Source organism: Thalassophryne amazonica, chromosome 1 (genome assembly GCF_902500255.1).
Source record: "Thalassophryne amazonica chromosome 1, fThaAma1.1, whole genome shotgun sequence".
Taxonomy (NCBI): domain Eukaryota; kingdom Metazoa; phylum Chordata; class Actinopteri; order Batrachoidiformes; family Batrachoididae; genus Thalassophryne; species Thalassophryne amazonica.
In genome coordinates this window covers 58,862,232-58,888,708 of record NC_047103.1, presented here as the reverse complement: position 1 = coordinate 58,888,708, position 26,477 = coordinate 58,862,232, and the positions used below count along the sequence as shown (strand labels likewise).

Below are 26,477 nucleotides of genomic sequence, written 5' to 3'. Positions count from 1 at the left end.
TAAAAATTTCAGATATAAAAAAATGTCAAAAACAATATGTGAACCATAAATAATGTGGCATGTGTATCCAGTCAACCAAAGTGAATCTAAAATAAGATTAATATTTGATGCCACTCAAAGTGCAGCGGTATAGAAAAAAGAAGCCAGACTAAATAAAACTTCAAATTTCCAGCAAATGCGGTGCAGATATTTTCACAAGCGTAAACATCTGTTTTAGTTGCAAGCTGCTTTACAGCATGTGGGTGAAGAGTCACGTAAACACTTCTTTCCATAATTTATGTTTTTATAGCTCAAAACTTTTCCCATTCAGCAAAACAAAGCCTACCGCGGTTCACACTTCAGGTATCGGAAAACAGCGCGGAGGAGCTCTAACGTCTTCAGCAGCTCAAATATTTACTTTTTCTCTCAGCACAGGGAAACAGAAGGAAAAAGCAAGGAACAATGGCCTACAGAAGAGGACTGAGCTGAATGATGCTTCATCTAAATGGGAGAATGATTTTTATTGGTAAAATAGAAAGTATCCAGATGTACATCTGAGTGGAAATTCATCATCATACTATGCGATAGTGAGGTGATAAAGAGGTCCGACCTGTTGAGACGATGGCACCAGCTGCAGTTGAAGTTGATCTGCGAGGAGATGCACGCGCTACAGCTGGTCAGCTGGAGACAGGCTGCAGAGGGGAAAGTTCAGATCTCAGCAAAGCCACTTTTAGCACAGGATCGTTCGACACTGTGTTCACATCACCTGCTGAAGGTTTTTTTTTTTTGGGGGGGGGGGGGGGGGGGGGGGGGGCTGTCTTCAAATGAGCTTTTGTTCTGTAAAAATCACATTTATCACTAATCATGGCTGCCAATTAATACCTAGAAAGTGATAATGGGTGTACGCAAACATTTTGGATGTATAAATGCATCTTATTTGATCAAATTCTCACTTGGGTTCAGTGAAACAAACAATAAGATTAGAATGATTAGCAGATCTTGGATTAGCAGATCTTGGAACAGACATCTGATCTGGACACTTTAAAGAAGCCTACAGAGATGAGGCCCAAAATCTAACATCACATATTCAAGTGGTCCAAATATGTTGATAAAAAAGCAAGTAAGCAAACAAACAAACAAAAAAGCCTACTGCAAATATGATGTGTTCATGTAACACTAAAAGAATAAATGTGAGTCAGATGCTGCCAAAATAACGTTTCATGTCACTTTCACCCACAAGCTGAACAATCAGGCCACTTCAACCAGCAACACAAGTATGGTGCATGTCACACAAATCTGAAACAGGACCCCTCCCCCCCCAAAAAAACAATCAAACAAACAAAAAAAAATTGCTGTGTTCCATAACCCCCCCACACACACACCAATTCAAATCTATGTCACATACAGGTAAAATAATCATTCAGACCACTTTATCCTGTAAAGTGAACATAATGTGGCCAAAATCTGATTAATAAACAAAATTTGTGTTTTGATGTGTTCAAAGATCAAACCTGTGTCAAATGTAGGGAAAACAATCAGATTCAGGGCAACTCGGCCAAAAATGTGAACGCAGCATATACACTGTTTCAGTTAATTCCTCTTACTGGGTAAAGGCAGTATTTCCACTGCTGTAGAGTTGGTTATCTTCGTCTTTGTCAGCTCCACACGGTGATACTCAAAGATTGTCCTCCGCCTCACATCTATATTTAAGAGAAAGGACAGAAAGACTGCATGAGAGTGAGCAAACTACCACACATCTTCTACCCTGAGATTAAAAGTAGGACAAGTGGTCCCTGAAGAAAGAGACCAAGAGGCACAATCGGGTCATATGAGATGCCAGCACAGCACTTTGTTCCTCCCTCCATTTGTGTCCAAATGCCGTCCAGGACTTGGCAATGGACTGCAGCAATTTTCCCCAGAAGCTGATATCCATCAGACACTGCTGAAAAGCGTTATCCATTCATCCGCCTGGGGATGATGGAGTGACTGATACTTTGTTGTATTCTGGCCCCTCATCGTGTGTGGGCCCCTGTAAACAGACAGCTTGCTTTTGTTCATCAGGGATCTACTATTTATAGACCGAGGTACACTTTTTGTTAAAGTGACTCCCAATGGCTCTCAGTGTACAGTATCCAAAATGCAACTAAGCTCCCATAAATTTATTTTAATGGTATAATTTAAAGTCTGTAATTGGATTTTATTTGATTTTCTCTGCAGGTGTTCCAGGAATAAATCTGCAAATCCACAGTATAAATCACAGAGATGTTCTGCAACATGCATTATGACATCTCAGTTATTTTAGTACAATAAAGAAAACCATCACACTGCTCTACGGCTGTACAAGGCACAACAAGCAGTGTCTTGCATTTGTGATGACACATGTTTACAGATGGAGAAACTTTAAATGTCAGGGAAATGTTTGGTGTGTTGATTGATTTTGGGTTTGGGATTTAATTGCTGTTGACAGCTGGTTGCAGCATTTTGCTTCTCATGACAGGATACTGTTTGCCAGCTGTCCATCTCTGCGTGATTATACACAGAACAGCTGATCAAAGTGACACATGAGGTTGAGTCTGAGAAGATGAGCAGCCTTCTTTTCCCTACTGTCCTTCTCTGGTGACCGACTTGCTCTGGCCTCCAACTAGATGATAATCAGGTGTTTAATGACACGCCAAGGCCAAAGGAAGGTGACTCATCCAGCCTGAGGCTGACAATGCGTGAACACACTGTACAGCCAGTGTGGTTTTTCAACTGGAAGTGAAAGGAAGCAGAAAATCAGATCAATTATGTTCTGGTCAGCTCCACAGAATACCTAATGATGGCTTATCCATCTTCTATTGATACTGTCTGACAAAGGAAGATTTACAAAACTATGCCATTAATCATTGTATGAGATGAACTCAAAGATCTAAAACTTTTTCCACATACACAATATCACCATTTCCCTCAAATATTGTTCACAAACCAGTCTAAATCTGTGATAGTGAGCACTTCTCCTTTGCTGAGATAATCCATCCCACCTCACAGGTGTGCCATATCAAGATGCTGATTAGACACCATGATTAGTGCACAGGTGTGCCTTAGACTGTCCACAATAAAAGGCCACTCTGAAAGGTGCAGTTTTATCACACAGCACAATGCCACAGATGTCACAAGATTTGAGGGAGCGTGCAATTGGCATGCTGACAGCAGGAATGTCAACCAGAGCTGTTGCTCGTGTATTGAATGTTCATTTCTCTACCATAAGCCATCTCCAAAGGCGTTTCAGAGAATTTGGCAGTACATCCAACCAGCCTCACAACCGCAGACCACGTGTAACAACACCCAGCCCAGGACCTCCACATCCAGCATGTTCACCTCCAAGATCGTCTGAGACCAGCCACCTCGACAGCTGCTGAAACAATCGGTTTGCATAACCAAAGAATTTCTGCACAAACTGTCAGAAACCATCTCAGGGAAGCTCATCTGCATGCTCGTCGTCCTCATCGGGGTCTCGACCTGACTCCAGTTCGTCGTCGTAACCGACTTGAGTGGGCAAATGCTCACATTCACTGGTGTTTGGCACATTGGAGAGGTGTTCTCTTCACGGATGAATCCCGTTCACACTGTTCAGGGCAGATGGCAGACAGCGTGTGTGGCGTCGTGTGGGTGAACGGTTTCTGATGTCAATGTTGTGCTTCGAGTGGCCCATGGTGGCGGTGGGGTTATGGTATGGACAGGCGTCTGTTATGGACGAAGAACACAGGTGCATTTTATTGATGGCATTTTGAATGCACAGAGATACCGTGACGAGATCCTGAGGCCCATTGTTGTGCCATACATCCAAGAACATCACCTCATGTTGCAGCAGGATAATGTACGGCCACATGTTGCAAGGATCTGTATACAATTCTTGGAAGCTGAAAATGTCCCAGTTCTTACATGGCCGGCATACTCACCGGACATGTCACCCATTGAGCATGTTTGGGAAGGTCTGGACCGGCGTATACGACAGCGTGTACCAGTTCCTGCCAATATCCAACAACTTCGCACAGCCATTGAAGAGGAGTGGACCAACATTCCACAGGCCACAACTGACAACCTGATCAACTCTATGCGAAGGAGATGTGTTGCACTGCATGAGGCAAATGGTGGTCACACCAGATACTGACTGGTATCCCCCCCAATAAAACAAAACTGCACCTTTCAGAGTGGCCTTTTATTGTGGACAGTCTAAGGCACATCTGTGCACTAATCATGGTGTCTAATCAGCATCTTGATATGGCACACCTGTGAGGTGGGATGGATTATCTCAGCAAAGGAGAAGTGCTCACTATCACAGATTTAGACTGGTTTGTGAACAATATTTGAGGGAAATGGGATAGTGTGTATGTGGAAAAAGTTTTAGATCTTTGAGTTCATCTCATACAAAATGGGAGCAAAACCAAAAGTGTTGCGTTTATATTTTTGTTGAGTGTATATATATAATATATATATATATATATATATATATATATATATATATATATATATATATATATATATATATATACAGTGAGGAAAATAACACCCTGCGATTTTGCAAGTTCTCCCACTTACAAATCATGGAGGGTCTGAAACTTTCATCTTAGGTGCACGTCCACTGTGAGAGATTAATCTAAAAAAAAAACCAAAAAATCCGCCAAAGCACAATGTATGATTTTTTAATATTTATTTGTATGTTACTGCTGCAAATAAGTATTTCAACACCTGTGAAAATCAATGTTAATATTTGGTACAGTAGCCTTTGTTTGCAATTACAGAGGTCAAACGTTCCTGTAGTTTTTCACCAGGTTTGCACACACTACAGCAGGAATTTTGGCCCACTCCTCCATACAGATCTTCTCCAAATCTTTTCAGGTTTGGAGTTTCAGCTCCCTCAAGATTTGGAGGGGATTTACATGGATTTACTGCAGATAGATTAACAGCGAAAGCTATTTTGGCCCCAAGATGGCACCACGAGTCACGTGACCTTTTTTCCGGCTCATTGCTACTCTCTGTATAAAGGGATTCTAGGTTAGACCTTACTCATGTGAAGAGCCTTGAGGCAGCTTTGTTGTAATTTGGCACTATACAATAAAATAAAGTGAATTGCTGGTTGTCACCTGTACGTTTTTTAAAAATAACATCAATACCAAGCAAACTCCTGTTGCTTATTCATCAGAAATGTATTGAAATGTGACTTCTCTATCCTTGTGTGTTGATATAGAGATGGATATTTTTGATCATATGAAACAACTATTGTTTTTAAATATTTTGAAAAATATTTAAAATTTACCAACTTAAAGTTAATACTCCAAATCTGGTACTGCAAGTAGTGTAAAATGGGTAAATCAGATTAAGTTTTGTACCCCACCCCCCTCCCCAAAAAAGGAAAACCCTGTGGGGAAACTCAGTGGTTGTGTACAATATGTGTTCAGAGATGACTGATCTTGTTTGTTGATAATGTCTTTGCTATTGACACATTTTTGGCACTTGACAAGACAGAATTAAAAAGAAAATAATAAAAAAGCTTTACTCCCACAATGCCTTCTTTTGTATTAAGCAGGCATTCAAAGATCTAGAAAACCAACTGAAACTGATTAAAACAAACTAGTGAAGGAAGAAATGGGTACTGTGGAAAAAAGAACAAACTACGCATGCATGCATAATCAAAGCTGCACAAAAACAAGCACCAAAAACAATCGCACAATCAACAAAGACTAATGTACCAACAGCACAAGAAACTGAGCAAGACTTGAGTCTGAGAAACTTTACAGCCCAACTACGGCAGAGCGGTGCGTATTTATGCTGAAATCCCTGAATGTGAAATGTGAAGCAGACGTGAGTAATGAGCAGGTGTGTTCAATACAAAAATAAAATGTCCAAATTAAACAAGAAGAATGGAACTGTGACAAATGCAATGAGACAATAAATCCACATTAACACTATAGAATGAGACTTTACAGTTCTACCTCTTAACAACATGATTACACTCATGGGGATTTACTTCCAACATAAAATCATTATATTCTCTGGCACATATACATTTATAAACTGGACCAATCTTGGCATATTCCCACTATAACAGAATATGAGGTGGAACAGTGGAGTGCCAGACGGGCCAGGCCACCCAATAACATGCTTCAAAATAATATTGCCATCAATAAATACTCATGAAAAACTTCCCTAGAATTAAACTATGGATTTTGTTTTGGATAAATAATTGTTGTGAAAGTGTCGTGACACGGACCCACAACAGGGGGCGTTAATGAACGGACAATGGATAAGCCAAAAGTAACAATTTAATGTTGTGAATCGCACAACGACGTACAGACAATAACAATATGGTGACTGTCAATCATACACCAGGTGACGTGTGGGCAGGCTCGACGATAGAAGATGCCTGGCGAGAGAAGAGCCGGATCCCACACAGCTTCCACTGCCAACAGAGCTGAAGAACACCGGAGCCGCCAAGCCCTGCGCCCCAGGTGGCTGCTGTCTTCAGCAGTCAAACCCGGTACTGCTGGCAGAGAACAGAGACAGTCCTGATGAGTGTGAGGTCGCACACTCAGTAATCCCACAGTCTGTATTCAGTAAGGAGGGAGCACCTCCACCTCCAATCACACACTCGTGCAGCTCCTGTCTAACCACTTATCTGGTTGGGGTGTGAAGCGAAGCCGTCGCTGATCACACCAAACGCCAATCTCACAGATAAGGCAACACCACAGGAAAACGGCTGCAAAAGAAGTTCAGACTATTACACAAGGTTTTGTTCAGCAGAGAAAATTACCTGATTGGTAGTTGATTTCTCGGCGGGGAGGTGGAGTTGCAGTCCGGCCTTTAAGGTGGTGGTGATGATGTGGATGAGTGTCAGCTGATGCTGATGACGAGTGACAGCTGTCACTCCCGGTTGCTATGACGCCCTCTCCTGCTTGAAGCCCGCACTTCAAGCAGGGCGCCATCTGGTGGTGGTGGGCCAGCAGTACCTCCTCTTCAGCGGCCCACACAACAAATAATAATTTAATATATATTCTAAAATTATGTTATGCCAGCAAAATATGTAGCTTGTGGTTTTATGATGAATTATTAAAATAACCTTTCCATGAAACATGTCTGAGGATACTGGTGTTATGACCAATCAGCCGTTTAGTTGGTACCAATCTGTTGTGCACTGAGGGTACAGAGACCGGCATCAATCCATCAATCAGAGGCAGATCAGGAAAGAGGATGGAGAGAGTAGTTTTTGCTGTGTTAATCACATTTAGCAATAGCAATGGTTAATAACGCAGAAAACTAACCTGATAATGTCCAGTAACTTTGTCTGGCTCTTTAAGAGCATTTCTATCTGAATTGTTAATTATGTGCCCTGGCCACAGGATACCCACAAATCACCTCTGTCATCTCTCCTTTTACTGGATATGTCTGTTTTATCTGGAAAGGTGTAAAATCTTTTATTTGATCTTTTAGTCCTCAGTAAAGATACAGTGGGTTGAAAATGTCCCTGTGGTTGCTGTGCAATAATTGGATGCAGAGACACTTAACTGAGTTGAAACACTGCTTTACAGCCTGTACCTGCCTCCTGTCTATTATTCCCCATGAAACAATTCAGCCATCTCTGCCTTCTGCTTGTGGAATCAGAAGGATGAGGTACATGTGGAAGAATTAACTGTTATAGCAGTTTAGTTGTGAGGGAAACCTGCAGATTTTCACTATTATTTTCTGCTAAAGGTCAGCAGCTCTTTTCTTATGATCATTATTATGAGAGCCTTTGTTTTTAGCTTTTGCATCACTTGCTTTGTTGATCAAAAAATGAACTACCTGTACCATTAAACTAGAACTGCACTCAAACAGCATATGTTCAGTAGGAGGCGCATTTACAAAAGTATCCAACCTTTGGCCTTGATACAAATTACTCTCCTGGGGTTCTGAAATTATAATCTGCTTTGAAGTAGTCTCCTTGGGACTGCACACACTTCTCCCAGCGGTTCTGCCATTGTTGGAAGCATTTCTGGAAGACCTCTTTTTGAATGGTGTCCAGCTGGGCCATCAGGTTCCTCATGATGTCTTCTAATGGCTCAATAAATTGTGACCCTTTTTAGTGTCATTTTGAGCTTTGCATTTGGATACAAAATGCAAAGCTTTGCACAATTTCTCCAGTCACAGTCACATAAGCCTGTAACTTCTTCTCCTCACTCTTCTTCTTGCACAGTCTCAGTTTATGAGAACTGTCTACTCCACGCAGATTTAACATAAGCCCCTTTCACAACGGGGCTGCTCCCAGTTACGTCGTGCGTCGTTATGACGACGCTGCATGGAAGCAACCTAGTGCCGAGACGATGCAGCTTGGCGCCACAACAGTGTGAGGGGTGCAAACAAAATTAAACGTTTAATTTTTTTTGTGTCCCTCTGCTTGACGCAGAATTAAGTGGTTTCAGCACAAGTCAGAGCAAAAGGACGGTACTCAGCATGACTGGAAGCCACACACTCACAAGACAACATTACCCGACGCAAATTTATGATTCCTGCTGTGTTCCATTGTTCCCGAAGCTGCAGCTCCTTCTCTGTGTGGAGCTGTCTGGTGAAAAGAGGCACTGTGAAGCAGCTGCAGCTTCTCCTCTCACAAATGTGTTTAAATAAAATCCATAAAAGTCCTGCTCGCAGACTGATTGCCAGAGGCATCCAGTCCGGACATCTCCAGTTCACTCAGACGATTCATTCACGCGCGCACATGTGAACAATTTAAACGAAAGAAAAAAAACTGTCTGGCTGCAGGCAGTTAGTTCCTTGTTCTCCCCTCAAACTCTCTCATCACTGTTAAAAAAAAAAGGACCAAAAAGGACATAAGTCCTGCTCACAGACTGATTGCCAGAGACAGGACATGTCCACATCAACTATAACTCCAGACATCTCCACATTTACTCACGGACGGTTCATTTACGCGCGCGTGCATCTCGCGGTCAAAGGAGGAAAGATAAACTATAACAGAACCTGCAGCTCAGCACAAGAACAAATATAAACTAGAAGAGAAGTCAGAGTGCACAGTCTGGCTGATTTCTCTGTGCAGAGAACCTGCAGGCTGCGTTCTCACCTCCTCTCTGCCCCCTGCTGCGTGCACCTGATGCAGATATTCCTGCGTCGTCATGACGCAACAGGAAGCAACTGGGAGCAGCCCCGGTGTGACAGGGGCTATAGAGTGCCATACTGTTTGTATTTCTTCATAACTGATATAACAAGACATATTCAGTGGCAGCTTGACCATCAGAGAGGCCTCGTCCACAACTATAAAAAACCATACCATACCATACCATAAAAAAACTCCAAGCAGTCATTGATGTTAAAGGGGGCAATACGGGTATTAAGAACAGGAGTATGTAAACTTTTGATCATGGTCATTGGGTAGTTTCTGCTGTCATTATGATTTAAAAATAGTAAACAATGTTGTTTGGACAATAAATGGTTTCACACAACCACTAACCATGAGTGAAACGTTTTTGTGTTATTATTCATATTCTCTGAAAATGGCCAAAAAACAAAACAAAAATTCTGCCAGGGTATGTAAATTGGTGAGCACAATTGTATCTGATTGATCAGAGTTTTCATCTGTTTCTCAACAGTGTGCAGAGCAGCTTTATCAATGCTGCTTTTTGCGGCAAAGTTGCAACCACAGTCCCACATAATGTTTTTTTTTTTCCCCGGACTGTATCTATTTGCATGTGACAGACACAGCAGACAACTTTGTGTGTCTGCTACAATGCTATTTTCCAGAATCTTTTATTGGATAAATAAATACGATCCCAAGTTTGGGCTACACAAATGTGACATCATGTTCACAAATCATTTTACATCTAAACTTTTGCTGCAAATGAAGGAAGCCTGTGAGTTTGCCAGGCAGGCAACTCGAATGGTCTAATCTCATTCACATGACTTACTCCACACTGAAAAGCACAAATCAAACCCACTGCTCCAATCTGGCTGCTGACAGAAATGTTACTGTAAGTACTCTACTGGCTTGCTCTCTGCTCTGCCATTAGTGCTGCTGATTGTGAGTGTTTAACTTATCACTCTGCCACCGCAGCATCCACTTGCAGGTTCTGACTGTATTCTTCAAGAAAACTACAATTATCACTGCAGTATGTTCTACAGAAGATCAGAGCTTTGATGTCAAAGCATTTATCACCTTGAGTTGTATTTGAATCAATAAATGTTTTCACCAGTTGCTGTTGGCAGCACAGTGGATGAGCGGTTAACATTGTTGTCTTACATTGAGAAGGTTTGCGTGGGTTCCTCCCCGGTGGCTCTGACTTCCTCCCATTTCAGTTGGAATTTCTAAATTGCTCATAGGTGTGAATGTGTTTGTCTGTGTATATGTGCCAGCCCTGCAATAGACTGGCGGCCTGTCCAGGGTGTATCTGCCTTCTTGCCCAGTGACTGCTGGGAAAGGTTCCAGCTCCACATGATCCTCAACAGGAATAAGTGGTTCAGAAAATAAATGACATTAGCTGTCTGACTGAAGTAAAAAATGATTGCCTTTACAGGTTGATCTGTTAATCCTTTTTCATCGTATCCACACTGGAGCCTATCCCAGTACACTCTTGGGTGAGAGGTGGGGTAGACCTCAGACAGATTTGCAAGTCCATTGTAAAATTAATTCATACCTAAAGTCATTTTGAGATTCCAGCTCTTAGCCTAATCTGCATGTTTTTGGACTGTGAACAGGAAACGGGAAATAACCGGAGGAAAACCTACAGGCATAAGTATGCAGCACGTTTAACTTGATTTTATGTGACTTTCAATGGTCAGTGTCTAAATATTTAGTTAAAGCTGAGCACACAAACTACACAAAATGTACGCAAATTGTATGTAATGGTACAATCCTGGCTTTGCAAAGCTAATGTAGATGTTCTACCAGTTCATAGTAGTCAGCGTCCTCTTTTACACCATGGTGTGCTTGGGGGGGCTGACTGTGGTTGGCATGAAGCTGGACTCTCTGGTGATGGGGGCAGAGAACACTGGACAAACTGCTGGACATCATGGGCGATGCCAGTCACCCTCTGCACATCGTCATCAACAACCAGAGGAGCCTCTTCAGCCACAGACTGCTCCTTCCCGAGTGCAGGACCAACAGACTGAAAAACTCCTTTGTCCCTCAGGCCATTAAACTGTACAATTCCTCACTCAGCGGGAGGAGGAGTAACAGGAAGACAGCGGTCAGGAATGAGAGGAACAGAAGTAGCCAGTAATCCAGTATTGATCTGTATGTCTGGTATTTATATTATGTATTTATGTTTATATTTGCAAGCTGTTTTTCTTTTTTACTTTCATTTTTGATACTCTGTGTGCTTCTTACCCTGTGTGCTGCATACAATGCTGGTGGACCTCAATTTCCCTAAGGGAGTCTTCCCAAGGGATCAATAAAGTTTTATCTAATCTAACATATGTGACTAAAAAAGGAATATTGTGAGGACAAAACTAACATTGCTACTGTTTGTGACAAGTATGTGGAGCAGGTTGTTCAGTGGATAAGGAGCTGGCCTGCCAATAAGTAGACCTGGGTTCAAATACTGCTCATGCTACCCATCTGTGTCCTGTGTCCCAGTTTATCCAGTTGTAAATGGGCACTTGCGTTAGCTTCGGAAGTAACCTGCATAGGACTGGCGTCCTGTCCAAGGCGAGTCAGAGACTCTCATCTGCTTCACACTAATCCAGAGATAAGCACTGGCACCAACATGCCTCATATAGGACATATGTCTTCTTATTGACAAGTGTACCAACTAAAATAAGTTACTACATGGCTTTTGGCACAGACTATAATGCATTTCTTCATTCAGTGTGATTACACAACCAGTGAGAACACCAAAAATATATTAAAATAACGTATTATTTACTTTGTTTGTGTGTCCTCCATGTGATATAATACTAGCAACAGCAAAAACAAACAAACAACAAACAATAATACTTTTGTTGTCATTTCTTTTGCACAGTGTAGGAAGATAATTTATTTGCTGTTGTAAGATATGGGCCTACCAATAGATTTTACAACGAATTACAGGCAGGACATTTTGACTTTTTTCCCATGTATTGTCAATATGACGTCTTTCCATTAGGGATGGGATGACTAGTCGTAATAATCTACTACAACTAGCTAGTGCCCAACTAGCCGACTAACTTTATTCTTATGGACTCTGAGTAATTCAGATTTTCCTAAACAGCTCTCAAAAAGAGGAGATTGGTGGGCTTCAGAATGGACCGTAGGCTGTGTATGAGGAAAGTTTTGTCATAATTCACTGGATTCACTAAAAATAATTCAGTTCAAAAGGATGAATAGGAGTTTTTAGGTGAATTTTTTAATGCAATTTTTTTTTTTCATATTTCAAAATGATATCCATGTGAGCATTGTTAATTAACTGCATGGTGAATTCTTTAAGCAACACAAAAAATGGCATTGCCTCTGAAACGGTTTTTCCATTGGTACACTGTACCCAATGGTCATGGGTAATATTGTAATTTTAACCAATGTCAAACTAATACATCTGCCATGTTTTCAATCATTTCTTTACTGTCAAATTTAAATAAAACTCATCTTGATCCACATTTTCCTTTCCTTTGCTTATCAAATATAACTGCATGGCATGAATCACAAACAAATAATTAAATATGACCACACGCACTGAGTTTGACATGCATTGATCATTATATTTCCAGGAGAAAATTTCATTTGTAATTAATATACCTAACAGGTGAGAGGGCCACTTGAAAAAAAGCATTTGTTGTTTATTCCTTTGGTGCAAAACGTGACCAATACGTGTAACAGTTTTACCATCTTGCTCATTGTATTGAAGCTCTTATTTAACTTTGAGCATCTTTTTTCATGGCTTCTTTAACATAGACAATTGGGACCATAATGACAACAGCAGCTTGACTTTCCCAGGAGCTAAAAATAACTTTTAGCAGTGTAATCCATATGATAATAAGGCAAGTTTGGTTTAGATTCATAGAGGCTGCTAATTGCAGATGCACGTGTGCGTGTGCTTTAAATTTAATGGTGGTAAATTGTAGTAAGTTGCAAGCAAAGGGAAGGCGCAGATCTGGAGCTGTGCCTGCTGTGACAGGTGGCACGGTGTGAGAGCTGAAGAAAATGACCCAGAACTGGATTTAAATGGAGCATTAAAAGATGATGACTCAGTCACCGGGGTTAAATAATCTCAGAATGTAAGAATCTGAAGACTCAATCAAAAATAAAGTAGAAAGGCACTTGGAGAGCATTTGAATTGAAGGTGTTTTTTTCTTGATGTGTGTAATAGTTGTTAAATTGACAAGCATATACAGTGGACTGACTTTAATGTGCCTGCATTCTGTTCTGGGTAAGGGTAATACAGAGTAAAATACAAGTATTGGATTGGGACTCTGGATCAGCAGATAGAAAATGATTAGATAGATAAATAACTTGGGATGGGTATCGATAAGATTTTATCGATATCAATACCATTATCAATTCCACTTATCGATCCGATTCCTTATCGATTCCCTTATCAATACCTCTTGTGAATTTTTGTGTACTAAAAGTAGGCTTTACAGATTTTCTAGGTCAAAGGGTCAAAGAGCTTTTTCTTATCGTGCACCCGCTCTGTGGAACGGTCTTCCTGCAACGGGGCAGTCAGAGTCCATGGACATTTTTAAGTCAAGACTTAAAGCCTATTTTTATTCTCTTTCTTATTAATAGTTTTTTTTATTTTTTATCTGTTTTATTCTTTTACTTCTGTTTTTAATTATGTATTTGAATTTTTTTTATTTATTTATTTATTTTACTTTTTTTATGTTGAAATGTTCTATGTGAGGCGCCTTGAGATGGCTTTTGTTGTGATTTGGTGCTTTATAAGCCAATTAAATTGAAACTGAATTGAATTGAAATTGAACAACATTTTATTGAGTCTAAAAGTAAATAAATATGAAATTGGTCACTGGATCCTTAAACTTTGGATATCATAAACTCTACATGGTGGATCCTTGATCTCTGGGCATAAATAGAAATAAACAAAATCTGTAGTTTTTGTCAAAAGCATTTCCTTTCTGACATTACTGGCATGAATGTCACTCCATACATCTGAGCTGAGCTCTTGCAGCTGGCTGCGCTGCACGTCAGGATGTAATTTATAAAGAATGCAGGACGTCTCATTTTCGGAGGAAAAAAAATGTTTTAGTCGATTGTAGTTTCTTGTCTGTATTACAACGTTTGTAAGCGGTGTCATTTTATTCAAAGCGGCAATTCATTTTGAAGTTATTAATTTCAACCAGACTGTGTCTCGGCAGAGAGCCGCGCAGCGTTTGGAGCTGTGCCAACGGAACGGAGGATGATTCTCGTTTCTTGACTGCAACAAGACATGAGTCCCAGTTAGTGACTTTAATCCACACAAAAGTGACTCCTGATATTTTAATGGCTTTGAGAGGGGTTAAGATGTGGACTTGCCATTTCTGAAGAGCAGCAAATCAAAGAACCACAGCCAGTGGATCGAAGCATTGTTTCACTGGTTCACGCTTCAAAGTGGTGTCGTGCTGCAGAAACGGTTGATTACAGAGGGTCTGTAATTAACGTAGAGGAATTATCATTTTCCCGACAAACACCCTCAAAACAATGGCTGCTCTGAAGGACCGATAAGGGAATCATTAAGCAAAAAGGCTATTGATATTGGTGGATTGAATCATTTCTTAACGATACTCAAAAAGAACCAGTTCTTGATACCCATCCCTATAAATAACTCAGATCGGGACTGGGGAAAAAACCCTGATCAGGATATTGCTAAAAAACAGTAGTGAGTTAAAAGGAATCAGGATTACATACAAGGTCTGTCCATAAAGTAACGGATCTTTTTATTTTTTTCAAAAACTATATGGATTTGAATCACGTGTGATTGCATCAGCCAAGCTTGAACCTTCGTGCGCATGCATGAGTTTTTTCACGCCTGTCGGTTGCGTCATTCGCCTGTGGCAGGCTTTGAGTGAGCACACGAAACAGCTCACGACGCGCAGCAAAAAAAAAAAAAAACACCTCCGTGTTGGAAACCATTCAGAAGATTCAGACAGCTTTCAATGGCTTTCAGTCGAGTGAGTATCCGAAAAATTGTGTAACAGCTGGACATGCCCCAACATGTCCTGTGAGACTTCCAACATGGAGGTGTTTTTTTGCTGCGCGTCCTGAGCTGATTCGTGCCGATGCGCGAAATCCTCCACATGTCTTTCATTACAAAATCTCCTGTAACAGTGGAATGTGCCGCAAAAGTGTTATGTCCAGCTCTCCTGCCATTTCTGTGGTAGTCACATGATGTCCCGGATCAACACAGCATTCAGTTTAGAAATGATCTGGTCGATCCAGTCTGACGATGGCCGCTCGGCACGCCGCGCGCCCTCTGCCACTGTGGGCCATCTTTAAAAGGTTTTAACAGTCCATAATCCGCGTGACGCCGACAGAATCTTCACCGATATCCAACTGAATCTATCAAATGGTTTCCAACTGCCTGTCTCTAACAGTTTCTGAAAAAAAATTTCATGGAGCAAAGTGGCAGTCTCTCAGCAAGTTCTCAGACAAAAGAAATTCGACGGGAGGGGTGGACCAGTGCTCACTCAAAGCCTGCCCACAGGCGAATGACGCAACCGACAGGCGTGGAAAAACTCACGCATGAGCACGAAGGTTCAAGCTTGGCTCATGCAATCACACGTGATTCAAATCCATATAGTTTTTGAAAAAAATAAAAAGGTCCGTTACTTTATGGACAGACCTCGTATAAAGGACAGGACAAAGATCAAAACTCAGTGATTAAAGGCAAACTTCACCCCTTGATCTGGTTCACCACCCAAATTTAATCAGTCCATCCTTTTCCTAAGGTCTACCTCTCCATCACACCCCCGTCACGCTAGAGGCTGAATAAGCCGGAATGCAGTCCGAATGTAAATTCAATTTACATTCCGGAACAGTCGAGGTGCATCTGAAAACCTCCGACAATCAATCCGGCAATCTGAGTGTGTTCCAAACAGTCGGGCAAATGTGTGCCCAACTGTGGCTGGTCCAAATGTTTAGCTCATGTTATGAGTTAGAAGATGTATCTGTAATATCATGTTATCATGGCTGTAACACCCTATTCAGACATGCTGCACTGCGAGTCAGTGCGTCACAGAGCCACAGAGCAGCGTGCGCAGCTAAACGGGATGTTACATCGATAATATACCACAGTGAGTCAATGCGGCCCAGCGCAGCATAGCAATAATGAACAGGGTGTCCCAGCTGTTATAAACACGTTATGACACATACATCATCAAAACCACTGGAAGGACCGATGATGCAAATGTTTACCAAGGCAGTAGAATGTAAATGATCGCCTTGGGAATGGCTCCAGATGTGCCATCCAACACACACACACACACACACACACACACACACACACACACACACACACACACACACACACACACCACACACACACAACACACAACACACACACACACACACACACACACACACACACACACACACACACCTGCCACACTGCAGCGTGTGATGTATTCCGTGTGAACCTGGGAGCAACATGAGATGGCGACCTCAGCCATGATCTGAGGGCAAATGCTTTGTCCACTATGTAATATTTATTCCATATGACGGCATGTCCAGCGGCACACGTGGCATCCAGCTGGATAGTAGAGCATCCTGCTAGACAGCCGGACAGCGGGAAGCTCCGCTGCTGCATCAGGGCTCGTACCAGCGTTAACTGATTGGCAGGACCCACACATGTGACCCACCAACCCATGTTAGTGTGATCAATGAATAGAGCTAATATCCTGGAGAAAGAGAGGGTGTGTGTGTGTGTGTGTGTGTGTGTGAGAGAGAGAGAGAGAGAGAGAGAGAGTGTGAGAGTGAGAGTGAGAGAGAGCGCGTGCAGCGACGGAGGGGGTGGGCGGCCGCTGTGTAATCCTTTAATGTCAGGACCTGCCTTACCTCTCCTCTGGATTACATATTTCATCCAATATATGGAGAGATGTATGTAATCCAGGGTCCTCTAATCACGGCACTGTGGACTGGTGGCTGTTGCCGGGAATAACGGCTGTGGGTATGCACGTCGGTGTTCTGATGGCTGTAATAATCTGATCACATGCGGTTACATGCAGTACAGCAATGAGATAGTCAGAGGACCCTGCGTTACATGTGCTCAGCTCATAGGTTGAATGTCATGTAATATCCAGCAGAGAGACACAGTAGCTCTTAAAAAGATAGGAGATCAAAGTGCTCGCTCTCCCACACCTCTCCCTTTGTTCGCCTTCAGGTACCAATTGGACAGCACCCACATAGCATTCGAGTGCATTGTTGATATTCTTATTGCATTCTGACAGCATTCTGGGTATTCCTCCTGTGTTTCAAATACATCTGAAATGCATTCAAAGCTCATACATTCCGGCTGATTTGGCTTGAATCCTACTCATTCTTGTTAAGACATAGTACAAATGCACACGAACCAGGCTGACATAGGCCAAAATGGCAAAAATGGAAATAATCGAAATGCAATCAGGAGGGGCATACAGTCAGACAGCAGTTAACAACTGCCAGATGACCACGTTCAATGTAGCGGCTCCAGTCCGGACTGAGTCATGCACACTACACGACGACACCCCAAAATTGTTGGACCACAGTACGTAGACACAGACTGCTGTCAGACTGCACCAAGATCATAAATGAAGTGCTCAGACTGTCGAATGGATGCGCTCGAGTGCTGTCACACATTCACTCACCCACTCACTCAGTGATTTGTGCATCCATTCTCCCTCGTGCACAATGACCTCTGAGCAGGATAATGCGCCGGCAGGATAGACATTTGTGTCCCACACATGACGGACAGTCAGCACTGTGCTCACAGACACAGCACACCGATGGCGATGTGATAAGCACATGGAGTACATGGAGGGGCTGTACACCGTGCAGTCCGGTTAGATCATTGGTGCACGCTGTGTGACGGCACCTGATATGGGAAAAATTTATGCCGTGGTGGATGAGGCATTTCTGAGCCAATGTCGTGAGCACAGGGCGCAGCCAGGGCGTGAGGGACTTCATTATAGGCTGCAGCCCCTAGTCGTTGTCTGCCCTGCACTGTGACATGCATCTGGGGCTGTAGTGGAGGTGAGTTTACATGTTATTTATGGTGTCATGGGCTGGCAAAACAGTTCCACAGTCATTCCTTCAACAATGTTCAATGGTGAAGGTCAATGTGTGTATTAAGGGGGTGACATCCCGTTCAGCTGCATTGTGGGCGCCATGCCGAGCCCCTGATGTGCACAATGACACCCTGATTCAGAGTGACAGACTGTGCTTTCGGTTCGATTGCACAATGTTCACATCCACTTCACATGATGGATGCATGCCACATACATGTTGCATATCTACATTTCCTTTGCACTCCTTGAACTGTTTTTTGCACATGTGCAAAACATTCGACTGCTCTGAGACAGCTGTCCGACGTTTTCAGATTGCACCTCAACACTTCTCGAATGTGGGTTGATTCTCTATTCGGACGCCATTCAGCCTCATTCGTGCTATGTGTGACGGGGCCTTCAAAATTCAGTGAAATCCATTCATATCTTTTTGAGATAACCAGTTGAGAGACAGGCAGATGGACAGACAGCCAGACAACAATGAAAACATTACCACCTTGATGAAGGTTAAAATAAATCAATAAATTCATGAACTCAAACAAATGCATGGTTAAAATCAATCAACACCATTTCTGGGTTCTAAAAAGGTATTTTTGAGACTCACTGGGTATCTTCTGGATTTTGTGAACCACCACAATGCATCAGACAGGCCCACCTTCACTGGATGATTGACAGAGCTGATCTGTGACACCTCAATGGGGATCTGAAAGAGAAGATGAGAAAGAGGGGTTGGGGTGGGGTGGCGGTGGTGAGTAGGAGATAATTTATGAGTAGCATACAGTAAAGACCTGTCTGAGGCAGCCTAGAAAAAGGAGTTGGCCACACCACTGTGACAACACTGCCAGTTCAAACAGTTTCTCACCACCTCCCACAGAAGCATGCTAGAGTAAGGCATGTTACAACCACACTGGGGAGAATAAATTCTCACACATTCTGACCTACATCAAAGAAAAGAGATCAGCACATATTAAAGTCAGCTCTTTGGCAAATCAAAGAACATCAAAACCAAACAGGTGGGATAACAAATTCTGACATTTACAGTTTATTCAAGTTGAAGCGTGTTTGAAGCTGGTCAACTGATTTGCAAAGGCGGAACAGAGGAATTCTTAATAATGCACGGCTGTATAAAGACAGTTGCATCACTCAGATGCACTGAACAAGCCAGAAACAGCATGGTTCATGGAAAAACAGCACGTAATGACCAGGCTATTTTTAAGAACATTCTAATGGCTACACTTGTGGACATAAGTTTAAATACACCTTTGCTACAAACTTTCAATCTCAATTTTCCTCAAATACACACATTCCATTTGATCAAACAATCTTAAATACTTTACTTCGGAGGTCACTAAAATTAACATTAAATCGGTGTGTAACTTTGCAAAAACAATGTCGGACTCTGTAGTTTTCTCTGGGCCCCTCCCCAATCGGACCGGGAGTGACATGTTTAGCCGCATGTTCTCCTTGAATTGCTGGCTGTCTGAGTGGTGTCCAAAAAATGAGGTGGGCTTCATAGATAATTGTGAAGAAATAATACTGTGAGAAATCTTGGAGTCATTTTTGATCAGGATATGTCATTCAAAGCGCATATTAAACAAATATGTAGGACTGCTTTTTTGCATTTACGCAATATCTCTAAAATCAGAAAGGTCTTGTCTCAGAGTGATGCTGAAAAACTAATTCATGCATTTATTTCCTCTAGGCTGGACTATTGTAATTCATTATTATCAGGTTGTCCTAAAAGTTCCCTAAAAAGCCTTCAGTTAATTAAAAATGCTGCAGCTAGAGTACTGACGGGGACTAGAAGGAGAGAGCATATCTCACCCATATTGGCCTCTCTTCACTGGCTTCCTGTTAATTCTAGAATAGAATTTAAAATTCTTCTTCTTACTTATAAGGTTTTGAATAATCAGGTCCCATCTTATCTTAGGGACCTCGTAGTACCATATCACCCCAATAGAGCGCTTCGCTCTCAGACTGCAGGCTTACTTGTAGTTCCTAGGGTTTGTAAGAGTAGAATGGGAGGCAGAGCCTTCAGCTTTCAGGCTCCTCTCCTGTGGAACCAGCTCCCAATTCAGATCAGGGAGACAGACACCCTCTCTACTTTTAAGATTAGGCTTAAAACTTTCCTTTTTGCTAAAGCTTATAGTTAGGGCTGGATCAGGTGACCCTGAACCATCCCTTAGTTATGCTGCTATAGACGTAGACTGCTGGGGGGTTCCCATGGTGCACTGTTTCTTTCTCTTTTTGCTCTGTATGCACCACTCTGCATTTAATCATCAGTGATCGATCTCTGCTCCCCTCCACAGCATGTCTTTTTCCTGGTTCTCTCCCTCAGCCCCAACCAGTCCCAGCAGAAGACTGCCCCTCCCTGAGCCTGGTTCTGCTGGAGGTTTCTTCCTGTTAAAAGGGAGTTTTTCCTTCCCACTGTAAAGTGCCTTGGGGCAACTGTTTGTTGTGATTTGGCGCTATATAAAAAAAAATTGATTGATTGATTGATTGATTTACTTCTACATAAAAGCTAGATTTCTGATTTTATTGACTATATCAGATTCTCAGTGGGTGATACACACAAAAAGATGAGTGTCCTTTAAAATGCTATAGCAAATTCCAAAGGATTCCAGAAATAGACAGATTTACTTGAAAATGCTTCTCCATGATTGCCCTACTTATGGGTTAATTGCGAAACCTGTAAACCTGGCTGTATTTAAGAATCTACTTGTAACTTCGGAACCCATACCTTCTTGGATCTCCACAAGAAATGTTCCTATTAGAGCTATTGCTAAGCGCCCAATCACACTTAGCAAGAATGAAGCCGACCCAGGTGGAATGTCAAAAAGGTCACAATTTGTGCCACATCTGGGGGGGAATAAGAACTGTGGTAGATAGCCATCCGACTCCACAAACGCGGTACAAATGTAAGTGGAACACATTACGATTACTCAGACAGCTGTCAGAATGCAGTGAGAATATGAGGAATGCACTTGCATTGCCGTGCGAGTGAGGTCCGATTGCGGGTGGAGGAAATATAATCCAGCAGCACTCAAGGTGCACTCATGGTGCATTGAGGCACAGTTGGGACATTTGTTAGGATTCGAAAAGGCGGATTATTTCGACCCACCCCTCGATTGAGATGAGAATGCTTTTGGTTTTCGCTTTCATGCCGTACAAATATTTCGATTGTGGTCAGACTGCACTCCGACTGCTGTTCGAAATTTTTCCTTCTCTACTGTTTTGGACATGTACAAAACATTTGGGGCGGCCACAGGAATCTGCCTGACTGTTTAGACTGCTCTCAGAATGCTGTCCAACGTCCATGAATGCACCTCGACACTTACGGAATGTGGACCGAACTTTCATTTGGATGCCATTCGGCCTCTAGTGTGATGGGGGTATAACAGATTCATGGTCCTATAACCAACTGTACAGTCTAATAAACCAAAAAAAGAAGAAGAAGAAAAAAAGACCTTGCATCCACAGAGACTTTATATCACTGAGGAAAGAGGCCCAAGTTAACATCCAGGAATTACTGAAACTTCGTATCAAAGGTCCAACAGAAGCTCAGGACCACAGAACTGGTGAAAGAGTTGGAGGCATCATAGAGAAATGTAACAGAATTGACCTTTAAGTGAGCAATCAATCACTTTGGCCAAGGAGGAAGCCATTAATCAAAAACTGGTTGTCCAACCAGTTTCCCATTCCTTGTGAAGTATCTCAAAGTCATTAAAATTTAATAGTATTATTTTATCTCTTATTTGGAGACAGAAAACACCAAATATGGACATTGGGCCAGAGGTGAGTCAAGCTTTTGTGACAGAATTCTTTGACCAAAAACAGTTGTAAAATACGGGTGTGATAACACAAGTCTGATTTTCCATAAACCTTCTAGATTCTTTCTTCTTCATTACTTTAAAAGTGCGATATTTTCACTATGGAAAAATTACAGAGTTGCTGTTAATGTGTTGATAAACTCTCCGGAATGAGTCTGTTTATAAATGAAACCATGAGTGCATTTGATCTACACTGCCGCCATGAAAGGTAAGTGAAATATCTTTGCAGCAGCTGACAGGGTGGTTAAAGACACAAGTGCTGCACTGAGTTCACTCAGAAGCCTCTGCGGCACTAAAAGTCACTGACAGTGTGCAAAGCCAATACTGAAAGTTAGCGGTTAGCTGTAATTCCTGCTATTTTTTTTTTTGTTAGGAGTTAGCAGATTAGTGGTGATCAAAGCTAACGTTTTGGTTAGCTGTCCCCACCACTGGGCAGGGTACACCCTGGACAGGACGACAGTCTGTCACAGGGTGTACCCCGCCTTTCATCCAATGAGCACTGGAATGGGCTCCAGCTCCCCAGCGACCATTAAGTGGAATGAATAAAAAATTAGAATGTGAGCAGCTGGTGAAAACTGGGTTTTCAGAGAGCAATATAAAAATATAAAAAAGGCTGTTGGCTAAGGAGGAAGCCATTAATAAATTGACATTAAAAAAAAAGAAGAAAAAATCTAAACAAATGTCACCAGGACAAAGGCAGAACCTATTTTAATGTCAATTTTACATTAATACCTTCCTTCTTTGTTAGTACTTTTTCAGTTCATGGTGATGGATGATATCACAACTTTAGGGGAGGTGATGGTCTAGTGGAGGGAGGTCTAGTGGTTAAGCAATGGCCTTGAGACCAGAGGATCTGGGTTCAAATCCCAGCATGACCGGAAAATCACTAAGTGCACTTGGTCAAGGTCTTAATCCCCTAGCTGCTCCCGGTGTGCAGTGGGCACCTTGCATGGCAGCAGTCTGACATCGGGGTGAATGTGAGGCATTATTGTAAAGTGCTTTGAGCATCTGATGCAGATGGAAAAGTACGATATAATTGCAGTCCATTTACCATTTACTTTATCTGATGCCTCCAACTCCATCAGTTCTTTAGTTATGATTCTGGCTTCTGTTGGACATTTGAGACTGAAGTTGATTAATTCTGAGGAGTTAATTTGGGCCTCTTTAAGTCTGTGTGGTATTTAACCTTTTATACTTTTGTATACTGGATTGTACAGTTAGAGGAACTTGACTTGTGGAGATATAAAATTGTGTCTTGGATATGTGCTCTTAAAAGCAAGAAGATGCTGGTTCTTTATGTAGGCCTGTAGATGTATGCCGACGTATGCCAGCATTTTTAATATGGTAGGCATACGCAGGCTAACTTGTCATGGTGTGACAGGGCCTTTAAATACAGCCAAACATTTCCCAGTTAACTCTAAATTAAGACAATGAATCATTCTGAAGGTTTTTAAAGTAATTCCTTTAATCTGTGGAGTTGTTTGGAATATCCCATGTGGTTTAAAGAGAGTCACAGAAAATTTGACATTGTGATTAAAAAATAAATCTTTCTTGTATGTTTTAACTATACTGCACATGGAAATAAAGGCAACATTCTGATTTAATGTACATTTAAAAAAAATTGTAATATGTGCAGGTGGGGAAATTTGAGAAGTTTGTGCTCATGGTGTATGTAAACCTTTGTCCCGAACTATATTTATTTGTTGATTTTTTTAAAGGCTGCTTTCAGATAAGCCCTTCTCACAATGAAAGTAAAATACAAAAGAGGATTCAGTCACAAACGTAAGAACAGTTCAGTTATAACCTTTGCAAATATGGATTCTACCATTTCACACTCTCAGGGATTTTCATTCTCATGTTTTTCTCCGTCCATCCAAATTGTTTTTCTCTCTCTTTTTGGAAAGTAACAGACACCACTGATACTGAGTGCAACATTGATCCAAAACAGAAATTATTCTATTTGCTCTCAGTGAAACTCATTCTCATAATACCATAATTCCTCTGACCTGAAAGCAGACTACGATAAGTACTTGGAATGAATCAGATGATCAAGTCTGGGAGGCTGTAAAAGAGACAGAGTGAGATGCTGTCAACTTTATTTCACATGACATGTTAGGATGGATAAACTCTGACCTCTTTGTATGCAAAAACAATCCTGCCGGTGTTGTGCAGTGTGGTTTGGAAGGTGAAGCTGCCCAAATTGTAGTTGTCCTGCAGGTGGACGTGGTCCCACTGCACCACCAGTGTCGTACCTGGAGAGGAGGCAAAGATAACACCACACATCAGCCACAGAACATAACACTGAATCCACAGTCTATATTTTACTAAACTGATGTTCCGTGCAGTTTGTGAAATGGAAATATTCCAGATTTGGACCTGGACCACATTAGAACTGAGCTGCTATGCAAGACTAGACTGTGACTTGCTGCGTCACAGTCATCAGTCAGAGCTGCGTGTCGTCAGAGAGTGAGCTGCAAAAAGTTTGTATCTGAGTTTTTGTGCCTCAGAGGTGGTGTTTGTAGTTGCCATCTGCCACGCCGGTGTTTGCCAACCCGGACAGTGGGAATACCACCTCAACCGGCAACTTAGCCCCGCGGCTGGACAGCAACAGTGTTCGAGGCCCGCCCAACGTGGTGAATTCACCGAGGCCGCGCGCTGCAGTTAATTAAGATAAAAGAAACGATTCCAACCTTGTATCTGTAGAAGAGCGGAGAGAGGTCCAGGCGCCGAGGACTCAATCCATTCACAGGGGCGGGAGCGCCTGCCTGCTCTTCCTGCAATCTGATTGGCCACCCTGTATGCTTCTCCATTGTCATTGGCTGTTGATCATGTCAATCATTGTGCTCGATGTAAGTCTCCGTTGTGTAATCAAACGGAAACAAAACTGAAACCTAGAATAAGACTGCGCTGTGTATGAAACACTACAGAACTTTTATTTTGACACAAATTCAGGAAGTGGCTCTGCAGCTGCGTCGATTAAATGCTGTAGCTTCACCGATCACGGACTTTCCTCGTGTTGACAGCAGCGTGTGGTTCAAGAACACTGTATATTTCCATAATCTCTATAAATATGGGAGGGCCGGCCCACGCACGTCTAAACGTGCAGCGGCCCACCGGGCAAATGCCCAAAGTCACAGATTATCAGTCCGAGCCTGTAAGCAATTCATAAAACTACGAACTAAGGAAGCTGAAAGTAAGTATAAAGCATATAAGAATAAGTTAATCAATATCATGAGACTCAGTAAAAAAAATATATTATAATGAGTTACTTGTCAAAAATAGAAATAACATCAAAAACACATGGAACATATTAAATGAAATAGTAAAAAAAGAATAGAGTAACTAGAGATTATCCTTCAGTTTTTTAGAGTAACAACTACATCACGATTGATAACGACGAGTCTATTGCTGAACACTTTAATGAATACTTCGTTAATGTGGGTAAAAATCTTGCCAGTAAAATTGACTCACCAACTAATAACTTCTGGGTAAATAATTCAACATTTAACAAATCTGTTTCAATGTTCATTGGTGGTACTCACGAAAGGGAAATACTTGATCTGGTTCATGGTTCAAAAAGTAAGAAATTGACTGATTTTAATAATTTGGATATGGCTTTATTAAAAAAAGTTATTGATTGTATAGTAAAACCGTTCAATTACATTTGCAATATGTCACTAAGTACTGGTAAATTTCCTTCTCAAATGAAAATAGCCAAAGTAATTTCTCTGTTTAAAACTGGTGACAAACACACATTTTCTAATTATAGACTTATATCACTCCTGCCACAATTTTCCAAAATTTTGGAAAAAATATTTGCTAAAAGATTAAATGATTATTTACTGAAGCATAACATCATTTGTGAAGAACAATATGGATTCAGAAGGTCTCGAACTACATCACAGGCTTTGATGGACTTTGTGGAAAGTATAGCAACTGCAACTGACAATAAACAATATACAGTAGGTGTTTTTTTGATTTACAGAAAGCGTTTGACACAATTAACCATGGAATACTATTAACTAAACTGCAGAAATATGGAATCAGAGGTCTGGCATATGAATGGATAACTAGTTATTTACAAGGCAGATTTCAGTATGTTCAATTCAATAATACAAATTCTGAAATCAGAGAAGTCACATGTAGGGTGCCGCAGGGCTCAGTGCTGGGTCCTTTGTTGTTTATAATCTATATAAATTATATAAGTTGGGTGTCGAGTTCACTGAGATGTGTCCTTTTTGCGGATGATACAGCTGTGTTCTGTAGCGGTGAAAATCTTGAACAGCTTCTGGACATAGTGGAGAAAGAACTGGAAAAATTTACGGTTTGGTTTGACGCTAATAAGTTGTCACTCAACCTTGGGAAAACCAAATGTATTATATTTGGAAATAAACAGGCACCCAAATGTAAAAATTTAACTATAAACAATAAGGAAATTGAGTTAGTAAGAGAGAATAAATTTTTAGGTGTTATAACTGATAA

The 26,477-nt window shown here is 41.5% G+C and overlaps 1 protein-coding gene across 1 annotated transcript in view; it reads right to left on the bottom strand.

The window, feature by feature from the left end:
• LOC117510706 (plexin domain-containing protein 2-like) overlaps positions 1–26,477 on the bottom strand; it is a 435,424-nt gene that overhangs the window by 117,044 nt on the left and 291,903 nt on the right. Inside the window, 5 exon segments of the mRNA XM_034170533.1 lie at positions 590–671; positions 1,584–1,679; positions 18,770–18,802; positions 18,805–18,868; positions 24,129–24,247. Of these exon segments, the coding sequence (XP_034026424.1) occupies positions 590–671; positions 1,584–1,679; positions 18,770–18,802; positions 18,805–18,868; positions 24,129–24,247 (394 nt within the window).